The sequence below is a fragment of the Sitophilus oryzae genome, unplaced genomic scaffold, assembly GCF_002938485.1.
Source record: "Sitophilus oryzae breed Bouriz unplaced genomic scaffold, Soryzae_2.0 scaffold_1711_pilon_pilon, whole genome shotgun sequence".
NCBI lineage: Eukaryota > Metazoa > Arthropoda > Insecta > Coleoptera > Curculionidae > Sitophilus > Sitophilus oryzae.
The window spans coordinates 72989-88965 of NW_022146404.1; the positions used below are offsets into that span (position 1 = coordinate 72989).

General features: G+C 30.6%; 1 protein-coding gene across 7 annotated transcripts in view; it reads left to right on the plus strand.

Moving 5' to 3' along the window:
- LOC115881285 (long-chain-fatty-acid--CoA ligase 3) overlaps positions 1-15977 on the plus strand; it is a 48098-nt gene that overhangs the window by 10581 nt on the left and 21540 nt on the right. For 3 of the 7 annotated variants that reach the window (XM_030898707.1, XM_030898706.1, XM_030898705.1), the window contains exons 2-3: positions 7143-7281; positions 13675-13782. In XM_030898707.1, coding sequence (XP_030754567.1) covers positions 7147-7281; positions 13675-13782 — 243 coding nt within the window. In that variant the 5' untranslated portion in view covers positions 7143-7146. Of the gene's footprint in view, positions 1-3478; positions 3882-7142; positions 7282-13674; positions 13783-15977 lie in introns of those variants that run through there. The other 4 variants (XM_030898710.1, XM_030898709.1, XM_030898704.1 and 1 more) reach the window with 3 other exon arrangements.

Here is a 15977-nt window from a genome sequence, read left to right on the forward strand (position 1 = left end):
GATATTTATTTTAATACTCGCTATCTCTAAATTCAAATATCCAGTGCACTGTATCGAACCGGACAAAATTAAATAATTCTGACATTATTTGACCTATAATACGTGATAAATTCTGCAAAAATTAGAAGAAACAAACATGTTTCTTTTATTTCTTCTTCGCCTCATGACGCAGAAAAGTATTCCAATCAGTTGATATCGATGTAGAGAAGAGTATGTTTTCTATAAGTTCCCTTAATATTTAAGTATACATTATTATAATAAATAGTATTTTTTATTTAATTCATTCAATAGTATTGTTATTCGATTAATTATAGATTAGATTTGATATGATTTGTAATCTAGAAATCATGTTATCCAGGTGTGTACACTTTTGTTAAATGAGGTTAGCAAATTATATGACACCAGAGATGACACGTCATTTTAATAAAAACAGTAATGTCATTATGATTATAATATATTTGACCGGATATTTACCTTAGTTTCTATAAATTATTTTATATAAATAAATATGTTATCTAAATTGTTTTTAAGAGAAAAGAAAACAGGTTAAAAAAAGAGTAACCAATGTGAATTCCTCAACACATTCATTTGAAATAAGATTCATAATTTATAAAACATTAAATGATTTTAGTCTGTTGGTATGATTTTACTACCAGTGAATTTGGAAAACTTGAATTCACATTCACAAGGTATCTGTGACCGTGATTTTTTATTCGCTGGGAAAATAACTTGTGACTGTGAATTTTAGCTTTTATAATTTTCGCGTTTGAGTTTCGGTGTTGTCACGAAGTGGCTGTTTTCACAGTTAATCTATATATTCGTGCTGTTATATTTACTATTTACTGCTACTTTTAAACTTCGGTTGCGATTTAACTTTCGTACCTTCTTAGCTATATTACCTAGGGTATTGGCCAGTGATGGGCAAATACCGGGTATATTGAAATTTGTATTAATACACAATTTTGCACCCGGTATATACCCAGTGGGTAAGCAATAGGTAAGCTTGTGGTTAAGCCTAGTGGGCAAGCTTGAGCTGTGGGCCAGTAGGCAAGCGTGTGGCAAAATTTTGAAAAATCGAAACATAATTTTTGTCACACATCACAAAAGTAAAGCCTAAAAAATAGAAATTATTGTACTTGTACAGGGTGGCTCGAATTCGACGCTCATCATTGGGATTTCGGAAACCGTAAGAGATACAGGATCGGTTAAATGGAGGCAAAGTTGTGCAATTTGATGCTCAATAAAATGCCGTATTGCATTTTGAAAAATTCCGAATACTTCCGAATATATTCGAAAAAAAAAACGGAACTTTCAATTTTGTTTTCTATTGTTTCCTGGCTTTATTTGTTAAGATAACTTAAAATGAAAAATACATTTTTATGGCCACTTTTTCTGCTCTATAACTCTGTGTGATTAAATATCGACTCTGACGTTTCGGCTTCTGGCGACCATCATCAACTTAATTTTTTAAAATACGGACCTGATTTTTCTTTCAATTTAATTAAACCCTTTCATCACTCTTAAAACACTATATTATAGTCACTTTGATATTTGCCGACGTTTCGTACAGAAAATTCCATCGCCAGAATATTTTATGCAAAAAATAAAATAAAAATGCAATACGGCATTTTATTGAGCATGAAATTGGGCAACTTTGCCTCCATTTAACCGATCCTGTATCTTTTACGGTTTCCGAAATCCCAATGATGAGCGTCGAATTCGAGCCACCCTGTACATGAGTCAGCTCTGACACGCGTGTCATAGGTTCGCTATTTCTGTCCTGTCATAGAAGATCTTCTTTTCACAAACAAACTTTAATTATATATTTCACTTTAAAAATGTCGAAAAAGGCAAAACATATCAGAGAAAAAACGCCAATAATCTTTCGAAATAATAAGTAAAAAAAGTTACTTCTAATCTAGTATGACATATTATCCTGAGTCATAGTAAAATTAGACTGGACTTAATTTGTCTACCTGACTTATAACGGATTAAAATTAGTATTGGAGCTATTATATGTAAAATAGGATTAATCCGATTTACTTACATTATTCAATTTTTGGGGGAGTTTCTACATTCTTCTAGAAGAAGCTAAGGTATGATTTAGATTTTAATAGCGTTAGTAGATATTAATTAGTCATGGATTATCGGAAATTGGCGTTTTTTGATTGTTGGAACAAATAATGCTAATGTAGTTATCAGCAAGGTCGACAATGAAGGTAAAAGTGCAACTATAGTTTAGTCAACATCGAAAGATAAAAGTTAATGCTAAAGTCGATTCTGACTGTTGTTCAGGATGTTGACAGTTAATAAAATTCCAAATTATTAACCTTATTTTTTTACGATAATAGGTAATTGAACCATTTTTTGTGCCTAGAAGTGATTGTGTCTTTTACATTTAAGTTAACGACGACGCGCGTATTCTCTTCGGACCAACTAGGAGTCGTTTCTCTTGACGCTTCGCATCAATGCGCGGCGATAGGCGGCGAGAGGATTCAAATATTTGTTGATTCTTGTCTCATATCCCAGTTTTTGCGTTATTTGGTAGGAAGAGGTGCTAGAGTTGGGACAAACTTCTTTTTATCTTGTCTAAGATCATTAAACAAATGATGAAATTCACCGTAGGTGTCTCTCTTTTGATTTATATTATGAACCTAGCATTTTTTCTTGTTTTTATCTTCTTCTTCTTCCATAGTGGCAATTAAACTTAGTACAAAAAGGTCCTCTTCTGACGAACTGCTCATCTACTACACTAGACAACGTACTGCGTTCAAATCATGAAGTAAGTAAAATTCACGTCGCGTCGTTCGAGACGCCACGCTTCGCCCCATCAGCTAAATAAATGACGCTTCGTCCCGCGACGCTTTCGTTCTCGACGCTTCGGCTAAGTGCGCGAGCACCTTTACCCTCCAAATTTCGTAAGTTTCATAAAAGCATTTGGAAGAAAATTATAATAAATCGAAAAAAAAATGAGGACTAACTCCTGTAGCTACGAAACAAAGCAGAATCGGACTCATTTTGATAAGAAAAATAAATCTTATTTTTACGTGAGGATTCTCTCCACGAGAGATTGCACAATTTTTGAAACACCCAGTATAATCCTGTTATTTTGTTTCTAGTCGCAAAAGACTCTAATAACGTCTTGTTAAATCTCGCTTTTCTCGCTTTGTGTGTGATCGTGGTCTAAGTATGCCAGCTTCACATCATTATAAAATATTATAAATAATTTGCTTTAAAATGTTAAAGCTAAGTGTTTATGACTAATATATCCGAAACATGGTATGGTCAATATCTAGTATTTAATGTTTGAAATTAATCAGGTTGACTCAGGTGAAAGGAACAGACGAATCGGTACGCATAGTCTAGGTACTCTTAATTTCGCTCGGAACTAGGTCTGTTTCTCGGTGCATGTGCGACTTCCCACAACAGCACGCCGACCGGCTAAACAGTTTCCCTCAGTATCGAAAAAAACGTCACCCATACTTGGTGGTTCTAAACAAACCAATCGGGGGCAAGAAATAAAAAAGAACAATAGGAAATAATATACCTACGAATATTTAAAGCATCGTCGCTCGCACACTTGAAATTTCTTATCAGTTTTTCGGTTTTTATCCATCCGTTCGCCTAGCCGGTATCGAGATCATTTCGAGTAGTGATCTCTCGCGAAGTGGTCTATCACATTCTCGTTGGCTGTGAAAAGAATTTTTTTATCGTAGTGCCGCTCCTTACACCCCTTCGCATCCTTTTACCTATTTTATCTTTTTTCTGTTTATTATTTTTTTAATTTGTGATTTTGTTTTTTGTGTTTTATCTTTGGTTTTTATAAAGTTTTATTTATTGGTCTGGCTTGGAGGAGATACCTTCGGAAATATGCATTTAGGGTATGTAATTTATAATATGATTCTTTTTATCATTTTTTATTTCTTTTTGCTAACATTGCAAATTTTCTATGAAACCAAGGAATTTAGAATTTAATTTCGAATTATCTTTTTCATTATCATAGATACTTTTGATAGCCAAATCAATCATTTTTTTTTCATAAAACCAAAAGGAAAAAAAATCTTTTGTATCAAAACATTCATGCCTTAGGAATTTTATTTTTTAGGCTTAATACTATATTCTGCAGCTAGACTACCTAGCAACAATGTGAGATCTGTCAATTTTCTTTTTCTTAAATAATAGTATATTGTTTTATTAGAAGTAAAAATGACACTTTTTGTGACGAGGCTGGACGTACAGCTGTACATACAGCCGAGGCACAAAACGTCATTTTTACTCCGAATAGAACAGCTATTTTTTTTTCAAACGCTACAAATAATTTTTAAACAATTTCAAACGTTCCAAATAATATAAAAAGGTTTAGAAGTTATAACTTGTATGTAATTATATATCGAGAAACTATGGTTTCGCTCGTTGAGTTTGACACTTTATGTCAGTTTAATAAAATATTTTCGTACTTTTATGCTTAGGCGTAAAAGTGCTTTACTTTTATGCCTAGGCGTTAAAATGACTTTTTTATATTGTCAATCACGTCTCGCAAAAATTAATACTTTTGTGACGTTTGAAAAAAAAAATATTTTTAAATAATATACATTGTTATCTACATATATCAAGGAATGATATTGAGTATATGCAAGTGTTCCATCAATTATTGATTGGTAAACATACATATATGTCTAACAAAACTTGAATTAATAAATTCCATACTCTGTACCTAATTTTTAAACTTCTAGTCCGTTAATAATACTAAAATAATCAACTAGGTACAAAAATATTTACACTAAAAAATAATCTTAAGAATGGATAAAAATAACTACAGGTATACATTCTTTAAATAAATATGTGCAATTTATTTATTTTATGGATAATTTTACATAATTTTCATAATTTTTGAGATATAACAATTAGAAATTAACATTGAGAAAATAAGTTTACAAAGTATGGTTAGTTTATGCTCGCAAATCCTGAGTTATCAAAAAACATTCTTGATAAATTATGTATGATTTATTAAGCTTTAATATTTGTGCAATTTTTCCAAAAAATAAATTCTGATTTTATTTGTGAGTATACCTGTATTAAGAAGCACTTAATGCAAATAATAGAGCAATTGACTGAAAAAAAAAACTAATTGGTAATATCTATTGATAAGGTTTACATTGTTCTGGCTATTTCAAAATGGAGTATAAAATGCTTTTAATTGTTGTTGCTGTTTTTATTTTCGATAAGAAATCAGTCATTTATTGTGCTGATTTAATAATTGCACACTTACTTCCTATTGTAAAGTAATTATTAAAATTCTTATTGTTTATACAGACCAACTTAAATGGTGATATTTATGACTTAAAAAATCTAGTACAGATTTTTTAATCGAAAAAAGTAAAAAATGTACAGAGAATAACATTTTGGGTTGTTCCTCATTTTTAATACAAACTTGCGATAGCTGTAAATAGAAGAATTTAGGTATTTTTTTACTCAATCAATAACCATAATATGTATGGCGAATGTATCATACAAAACAGCGTCAAAGTTTGCTTGGAAATGAAGATCGCCGTCATTTTAACTGTAAAATGATGTTATTGATTGTCATTTCCAAGCCAACTTGACACTGTTTTTTTTTAATCACACAGTATATTTAGATGTTTTTTTGTTTATTTAGAACATGTAACAAATTGAAATGATGTTTAGCTATCAAGTGTGATCAGCATCTAAAGTGTGATCTAGTACAAACATTTCTGGTCATAGTACCTTAATTGATTTTTAATTTGACAGATTAATCAAGCTAGAGTCTGTTGTGACAGACACAATAAACACTTATCTCATTTCTAAATAAATTTGAGTTAAGTAAGGATTTTCATTATTTTGTAGAATTAGATAATGAATCACAAACTATAGTAGATAAAACGTGAATACCATCCATCATTTAAAAGGTAACAGAACAAAATCTAAAAAGGATTTTGTATTAATCATAAATTCGTATTTATATTAATATCAACGAAATAGAAACACTTTTGCAGTTATTGTCTAGACATTAGAATTTCAGTACACCAAATATTCTCTATAGTCTTGTCGCCTCAGCCTGAATATCTTTTGGTAATTTACTTGTTTCGTTTCGAGCCATTTCTGGCTCCAATTCAATCAGCAATCGACTCGAAAGAGAATTAAAAAAGATTGACTCAAAACTGAGAACTAAAGAGACAGCTTTCAACGCCAACCCAGTACAATATTTTTTCTACTCGTAATAAGTTCCTTGAAATAATAATTTCTGAATATTTTTTAAAACGTAGGTAACTCACTGTGGAAAAAAAATATTGTTTAATATTGTTAAAAAATAACTATTAATTTCATCTTAAGATGTATTTTTACATCTAAAAAATGTACTGGATTCCGAGATGAGCATGCATCATCGCCAATAAATATACTTGAACACACAAAGCACATGTTATCAAGTTTTTTTACGACCAGCAAGTAATACAGTTAATCCATCGTATATACCTGAACTAGCCCCTACTGTTAATTTATGACATAGGTATCGTAATTACCGCGGTATATAATATGACTTGCAGATAAATAATTGTATATATTATTATTTTTCCATTTTATCTACTATATTTCTGCTATTAACTTTAGATTAATACATAAACCGTTTTAAAATAAAGAGTTGTAAAGTTTACATTTACTAGATAATCGTTCGGCGATTAAGAAAATTACAAAAGGCTAAGTAAAAGAAATAAAAGGTATTAATTTCTTAAGTATAAAAATAAGTATGAACAGGAGTATTATAATTTTATCAAAGGGATTAAAAGAAAAATTAACTTGAGTGTCTTTCCATGAATTTAGGTGGAATGCGATTTCTAATCAAATGATATATAATTAAGATCAAATATGATTATGATAATATATTTTTTTAATCTACATCCATTGATTAACAAACTGGAAGATACTTATTTTATCATGACGCATTCATTAAGTTTTCGTTCACTTTTGGATATAGAATTTATTATAGATTATAGAAGGACTTTTGGGTACCTGGAACGGAAAGGAAACGGAACGGATAGTGTGCATTGTCCTTTAACTGGACAGACTATATTATATTAAGTAAAAAATGATGATTGTCCTATTTATGTATTGCTTTTCTTTTACAGGGACATGGAGGGTGTGGGATTTGCGATAGGCTTAGGTATTTTGCAAACCTTGGCCTTCATCTACGACGTCCTCACGTTCCCCATCTACGTCCTCCTCCAAAGGCCATGGCGACAGAGACAGATGGCTCGGAAAATCAAGGTCAGGATCGATTTTCCGATATTATGTTGGATCGATTGTTATGTTGTAGCCGAATCCATGTCAAGCATGCGCTTTTGTCTTGGTAGTTTTGACGCAACTCATAAATTAACGCTAGATACATTTTTTTTGGCTTGCCACTAATATTAATCAATTATCTTATTAATCTTCATAAGAGTTAAATACTATACGATGGAAAAAAGGCTGTCAGAGATAGCTCGGAAATGAAGATCGCTGTTATTTTCTGTGTAAAATTATATAGGGAATGTCATCGATCGTCATTTTAAAGCCAGATTTCATTTTTTAACTATTACCGAAAGTGCGCGAACTTAAGTTATCCTTATAGTAGTGTACCGTGTTATACCGATCTGGTCGTCGAAACTGCGTGGTCTGTATTTTCAATACAAATTGCGATATCAAAATAAAAAATGGCATACAGTGTTACCGGTTTTTGCGAGTGTAGGAAAATGAGAACTATAGTCAAACGAGTAACTAATTGTGAACGCCTACTTGTGCGGTTTGAAATTTTGATGCAAAATCCGGCAATACCGTATAGAAGAAATGTATCAACCCAATTTTTATCTCTTTTTAATACATTTGATTTTACATTAAGATGTCTACATCACTGTCTTACACATTAAAATCCAGGCCACGCAGTTTCAATGACCAGATCGGTATAACCTAACGGGGAAATACACTTTACAGTATACCTGTAAAGTAATAGGCAAAACATATTTAATGGAACCACAATGCCATTTTCTATGTAAAATACTTTTAATTCAAGTTTATCAGAAATATTAGTTAAGATAATACAATAAAATTTATTCAATTATTTCTGTGGTATAATGCATCAGAACCCGATATGTCAAATTGGAAATATAGTTGATATATCGGGTTCTACCTTGGTACCACAGATTTAAAATACTTAAAAATGCACATTTAGGACATCGATTAATAAATAATATCAGAACTAATTTAAACTTGTTGCAAAAAATTTCGGATATTTTGATTAAAATTCAACTGAGAACTAAAATATCTTATCAAACTGTGATTATGTTTTAAATTATAAGAAGAACTTTTTTTATTCTATTTTTGTTTTCAAAAATGCTTTTTTATCTTATTATTTATTAATATTAAAAGTAAATCACCCTGTATATACAAACATATTGATATTGAATGTTATCTTTAATTAAATTAACATATTTTGTTTAAATGACGTAATGTGATTTAAAAAACTAAGAAGCCTTATCAGTTATCATTCATAGTTTGTCTGGATTTGGATGATTTTCGAAATTGTAAAATGGGTATATAATCCCATCCTTATACATGAAAGGATTAAATTTGGGTTTCTTTAAACTTATACCTTTGTACTTTGTATATATCAGATTAAAGAGTTATTTTTTGCATTTAAACAGTAGCACAACGTGTAAACATAATGGTTTTATTTTGATTTAATCAGAGATTGATAAGGTTATTACCTGGTTTAACGACTGATACTGAAATTAGAATGATAAAAATTTTTTTTCGTAAGATTCGTCGCGCACTATCATTTTAATGTAATTTGAAATTAATTCGATAAAAACCAGTCATGCTGTTTCAAAGGAGGCTTTTTTAATTTTTTTTAATATAATGTGTAACACTATTTAGAAAACTTTGCTATACTGGGTATTCCAATATTCCGTGGACATAAAACTACGTATTTTAGGAATCGAAATTAGTTATTGAACATGTAGAATGTAGAATGTTTAGGAGGGGAGTTAATCAGTTAATCACCGCGACCTGACAGATCTATTTTGTGTTCCCCTTTCTTGAGTTATAACTCATACAGTCTCAGGGCTTTAAGAAAAGCAAGTATCTGAGACGGCTCCACAAAGGCCAGCTCTCCATCCTCGACATCAGCCGAACCAAAGTTCATGGCACGAATGGTCGTCGTCTCTGCGCACGTGATAAGGTGTTCTGGTGTTTCCCCATTTTTCCCACAGAATCTGCATTCGCCGTCGTTTCTCAGCTTCAGCCTACTGAGGTGTTCGTTGAGGAGACAGAGTCTTGTTAGAAACCCCTTGACAATTCGAAGATTGTTTTTATTTAAATCGATACTACTTGGATCAAGGAAAACCTTTGATTTTTCTCGGTCGTAAGTTCTGAGGAACTTTTTCGAGTGTCTTAGACCGTTGGGGGACACCCATTCCAAGTTACGAATGGAGTCTTCCAGATGCTTCAGTTCCGCTTTCAGTTGGTTCCCGTTTGAAAAACAGAACGGTTCTGGTCCAGTTAGTGGAGTGTTCGCTCTTTTTCTAGCTAGATCATTTGCTTTTTCATTGCCTTCTATATCTTGGTGAGCAGGCACCCAGAGTAGGAGGACTATATTTTCTTTGCCTAATTTGTTGAGCTTCTCTAGGCATTCTTTGACCAACTTCGAATTGAGGGTTACTAAGTTGATCGCGTTTAGTACTGCTTGACTCTCGGATAGGATGGCAATTTCCTGTTTTCGATAGTTGCTATCTAAGATAAATTGTACGCATCTTTCGATAGCGTAAATTTCGGACTGAGTTTATTCAAAAAATACGTAGTAGTTCATTGTCCAATAAATTTTGGGACACCCTGTATATAAAAATATATAAAACATTTAATTATCCTTTAAAGGGATTAGTAGATGTCTAGAATGTTTTAAGTTTAGTAATATTTTCAAGTATTTGCGGTACAAGTCGCACATTAAAAATCTCAATGTATATTTCCTAAAAATATACCTAGTCTCTGATAAACGTCACTTACTTTTGAACTAATGTAACATCGTATGATTTTTAATTAGTTGTTACGAGTAATTTACGTATCAAAAATAAATATTCTATTGTAGTCATTTGTTTGTATTAGAATTTTATATATTTAGTATAGGCTTCAGGCTTTGAGCCCGGTGTGAATTCATATTCAAGTTATGTCATAATATGGGAAACTCAAAAACGACATAAAGTCCAAAAAATATATTTTTTTAATATTATTTTAAGGATAGTTTTTGATATAACTATAAAACCCTGTCTACGCGTAACATTTTACTTTAAGTTTTACCTCTTCAGTCAAAACGTTTGATCTCATATTTTTTATTACTCCAATTTATATTTTGCATTCATTTATGTGCATAGAATAGGTAGATATTTCTGTTAAAAAGGCACTTAAAATGACCAACCATCTTTTTGAAAATATTAAAATAAAAATACCTTTTTGTAAAATTTAAATACAGGGTGTCCCAGAAATAAGCGCAAGTATTTTAAGGGGTGGTAGATCTCCATAAAAGAAACATATTTTCTCTTTATCGTTTTTCAAATAAGACCAAAATAATGGAGTTATTTTACTTTGAAAATTTCCAAAAAAAAATATTTTTTGCTTAAATTTTGAGAACCACTGGATTTTTTCTGGATTTTCTTTCTTGTAAATTTAATCTAATACCTATGTTGCCATATTATCAGGAAATTATGTTTTTTAACTCAAAACTAACAAAAAATCCAAAACATTTTTCAAAAAATTTCGAATTTTCAAATATTTTTTTTCGCGCAAGAAACCTTATAGGCGTGTTTCTGGGGTTGAACTATACCACCAGTTAAAATACTTGCACTTATTTCTGGGACACCCTGTATATTCAGTAAATAATACATATGTTTTTGAATGATATTCTTTGAGAAATCATATATTTACTTCATAAATTACAATCATAGTATGAATTACAATGCCCATTTTAGAAAAAAATGACATCAATATTAATATTTTAGCTCAAATTTTGTTTTAATAATATAGTCTCGCTTCAGTTTTTAGTTGTTAAATTTTTTTTTAGTTGAACTTTTTAATTTTTTAGGAAACATTTTTCAGAATAAAAGATTACCTGAAAATGTTTTAAATACATTTATGCACAAGCTTTTAATGTTTATTTATTATTTCTAATATATTACATAAATTACTTTCACTTCTTTTTCTATTTTTTTTATTAATTCATAATTCAATTCCTTGGAAAATGTTTACATGGAATTTTCCTTATTTTCAGTATTCAAGAACAATTAAATGGAAAAAGCCTTTATTTGTTTTTTTTTCTTGAATAATGAACTTAATGATTAATAACAAGTAGTTTAACAATCAATGTTTTAGAGTACTTAGAAATCTAATTGTGATAGTGACAGTGTAACAGATGATTCTTATTTATTTAAAGTTCTTATCAAAAAATGTTATAATTTCAATATAAAAATATGTGACACTTCTCAAACAGAATTGTATATTTTAGGGAATATTATAACTGTTTTTTATATTGTAGTTTCAAACTTTGACAAGAACTGAAAATATATTTGGAACATTAATTTTTAAGAGCTTCACTATTAAGAAAGACACGTATTGAATCGACTCGGATCGGTCGACTCGACTAAGAGCTATCGGCATGTTTTTGTATACATAGAAATAAATGTAATCAGTAATCATCGGAGCGGTCGTCGAGTCGACCGGTCCGATGATTACAACGATCATATTATTTATTTCTCTGTATTGCTAAACAAACCGAAAAAATCAAACAAAACCTGCCGATAGCTCCTAGTATGCTCTTAGTCGAGTCACCCGGTCCGAGTCGATTCAATGCGCATATACTTGAAACTAAATCATAATTTCAACTCAACAAATATCTTTGAAGACATTAAAAATCTTATTCTGTGATATGCATATATTCGTATGTATGATTAGGGTATTATACAGAACAAAAATGAATCATTTTTAAGTTACTAAGAATTTTGTAGATTTAGTGGTACGAAGTTTGCTATCGCACAATTCGTTTAAAAGCAACACACAAAGCATCCACGTTCGCACACAATGCACAAACTAGGTGAAAGGGTTAAAGTTGTTTATGTGTAGTTGGCAATTATTATAAAATCTCCTTCGTATTAACGTTAATCAGTCAGCGTGATATTATTAATACTAATTACTCAGTTAATATCGTGTCTTTTTTATATCTTTTTACAATAATATTTATTAACTATTGTCAAGGTCAGGTATATCGACGTATAGATTTTCGTTTGATACACTTAATAGTTGATTTAATAGTGTTAATTCTTTCTGATGTAATGTATGCACCAGTATATCGATTACCGAGACATTTATTGGTAACAGAAGATCTATTAATAATTAAATATTGCGTTCGTCATGAAAAGTAATAATCTTAAAGTTTTATTTACAAGGTTATATAGAATGGATTTTAACTTGTATTCATCAAGGCACTGGAAGTTAATAAAGAATGATACATTTGTAATTTTATTATTTCAAAAATGCAGCTACTATGTGAATAGATATAATAAAAATAATTGTAAACAATTACATACGTTCTTGCAAATGTGTGATGTCTGTCCAGCGAGAAAATACATGACTCGCTGACTGTTAAGCCTAGTTTTTAATGGACACCTAAATAAATCTACGCTACCGAAAGATGCATTCAACTTATCTTAGATAGTCACTATCGGAAACAAGAAATATACATCTTATCCGATAGTCAAGCAGCTTTACAAGCGATCAATTCAAATGTTAAATACTCGCTGACGAGTATTTAACACGCATTAGAAGATGGTTACACATGCGGTTTTCTTTCATGAGTTTTTCTGTGACTGAAAAGTCCGATACGTGATGTTATCTCTCTTCCGCACTCCGTACATTCAAAAATCTCATTACTTTGTTGCCTTTTTACGCTCGGTACACTGCAAGTTTCGTTTTTGTGCTCAAGTCATGATTGTAAGTCCCTGTCTTTTAATTTCCAGAATACTCTTGAGGCGCTGCTAACTCTGTGCTGAATTTCAGGGTCTATATTGGCAAAGATATTGGCCTACATATTCCAATAGTTCTTCTCCGGTTTTTATAGCACTGTTATGATTTTCCGGAGGAGTGCACATGATTTTAGTTTTATCCATGTTCAGCTTAAGGCCCAAAGCCTCGTAACCACCAATTACAAATTAGGCAAAGAAAATAAAGCCCTACTCTTGGTGCCAGCCCATCAAGCAATAGGAGGTAATGAATGAGCAAACGATCTAGGTCGAATAGGAGAGAAATCTCAAACTTGACAAGTAAACCAGTTAATTTTTTTTTACTAGTTTATTTACAACACTAAAGAAAATCGTAGTTATTCATCCTTATATTTTACTTTGTATCTTTCGACCCTAAGTAAACTTTCAGTCGGTGAACAAAACGGTAGATAATCCATTGTATATAATCTTTTTCATTACAATAGATAACAAAAATGACATATATATGTACGTATGATATGATTTATAAGGAGATTTTATAATTTGTTTTGTCTGTTCCGTATTTGTGTCTCGCTGTTCTATTTCCCTCGTACTCTTTTCACAGTCAACTGTTTCCTGTGTTGACACTTTCAGTCGTTTATAGGCATTTATCGCGTCAGCGGAAAAGGAAGGTAAAAACGATGTTTCCATCGATATCCAGGACTCCGCTAATAATAATGTGGCCATTAGGCCGATTAAAATGAAGTTTCAGGTACAAATAAATATATGAGTGGTTTATGGTGTTAAGAATATACATGAATTTCCTATATTTTTGTGATGAAAATGGTTTAACACCGGTAGGCTTAGAAATTGTATTCGAATTTGTGGTTTTTGACCTGAATATTTTGATAGTTGGCATTGACAGCTGATTCTGATTTAGTGATTTATTATTAAGGCTGTATTCTGTTGCAAAACCAGGCGAACCAGACCGGTAAAATACGGTAAAAGCGGTTCCTGAAAAACATCGGTTTGATACGGAACGGTTTGGTAAAATACTGGAAACGTCAAATGTTATACCTCTATTATAAAATTTATCTTTTATGCATTTTTAATGCACCCATTCTCTGCTTTTATGTTGCTTCTTCTTTTCAATGGAGTTTAATATTCAAAAGTACTTTATTAATAAACTGTTAAACTCGTTAGACAGCTCAAGTGAAGATTTGCAGGTCCAATATTAAAACAGATCAATAATAAATAAACAAATCTATTCAATGTTTTCTTTAAATATTCCTGACTTTAAGAGACAATGGCTGCATGATAAGTTTAAATGGTCCTAAAAAGTCATTCTATTTAGTTAATGAAATTTATTTACCTTTACTGTCTACCTCCATTGATTTTGGATGTAAATACAAAATATTATTACAAATTTTAGAAATTAAATGAGAATTTCACTTGAACTTCCAATATTTGCTCGATTTCTGTAACATAAATGACATTGATTGATAAACAAAACCAGAAAAACCAGCCTTCTCGCGCTGGTTAGTCTGGTGACGATTATAACCGAATATTTCAGGAATCGTGTTCCGTAATAAGAAAACTTTCAGGAAACCGAGAGAGACGGAACAGAAAGTCATAACCAAGGTAAGCAACGGAATACACTGTAAGTTCTTGTACAATGTTCTAGTTATAAAGAAGTTCGTATAAATTATAGTTGTCATTGTCAAGAGCTTTAAGTAGTAGGTAAGTCCTTTTTGGGTAAGTCCGAAGGCAAATATAATTTCTAAATCTACTGTAGTTTGAGTTGATGAAACCTTCTTTATTGATATTAATTATGTAAAATTATATTTAAAATTATGAACCCAAAATAATTTATTCAATTTCGCACTATTTTGCTGCTTGATTTTTTTGTCTGTTCAATCTTATAATTGATTATTTTTTCTTACGTGGACATTTAGTTTGTGTCAAGAACAAATAGATAAGCGTTAACAAAATAGAGCAATTTTCAATTGAAAGTTGTATTTCATATGACTTTTTTAATAACCTTTAATTTATTCATACACATTTCGCATATTATAATGTATAATATTTTTATATTTTTAATCGTCAATGTCACATAATATGTATTTTAAAGTAAAGTTTTCAAGATATCTGAAATCTGTATAAAATAAATGAAAACTTATAACATTTAAGGATCTTCAAGTCAATTTAATTATGTGCAGCTAAAATATGATACATTTGATTATGCTGATGTATAGGTATATTTGATACCAATTTTTTTTGAGTTTTGTTGATGTAAATAAAAACTGTTTATATATTTATAATTAATTTATGTTTGTTTCCTAAAATATTTTGATTAAAAGAAAATATGTAAAAGTGGGCAACGCTGTGCCGGTCAAGCTTAATCACGTGACTAAAAGTTTATTTGATATAAACTATAGATATAGTTCTTAGTATGAAACAGTTTTTTCGTACTTAATTATTTTACTCTCTATGACACTGAGTCTTGAAAAAATTATAACGTGATTTTACAAAATGACAACGTTTATTTAATTAGGTATATTATTGAATATCAAAACCCGAAAACAGTTGTAAAGACAATGAGTAAAACTATGTTGAATCCCAAAAATGTATAGATAGTTTTATTTTACAAGGTTAATAACGGATACCATAATACATGAAGTAATGGCATTTCTATTTCTATCTCTGTATAATCTAATGTCGTTTCCAACAGGAAATTACACACTCATCGTCCAAAGACTTCTTGATAGTAAAACTTTTTGATATTACATGTATTATCGGTTCTTAGATTTATTTTATTACCTCCAATTTAGTTGGCAGTATTGTATAAAATAAAATTGGCTAGAAACATAAAAATATCTTAATTTTTGTGCTAAGTTACAGTGATGGCAAAAGTAAGCAGTTGCTAGTAAAAAAGTATGTTTGAGTACTAAAAAATATGTTATAAAT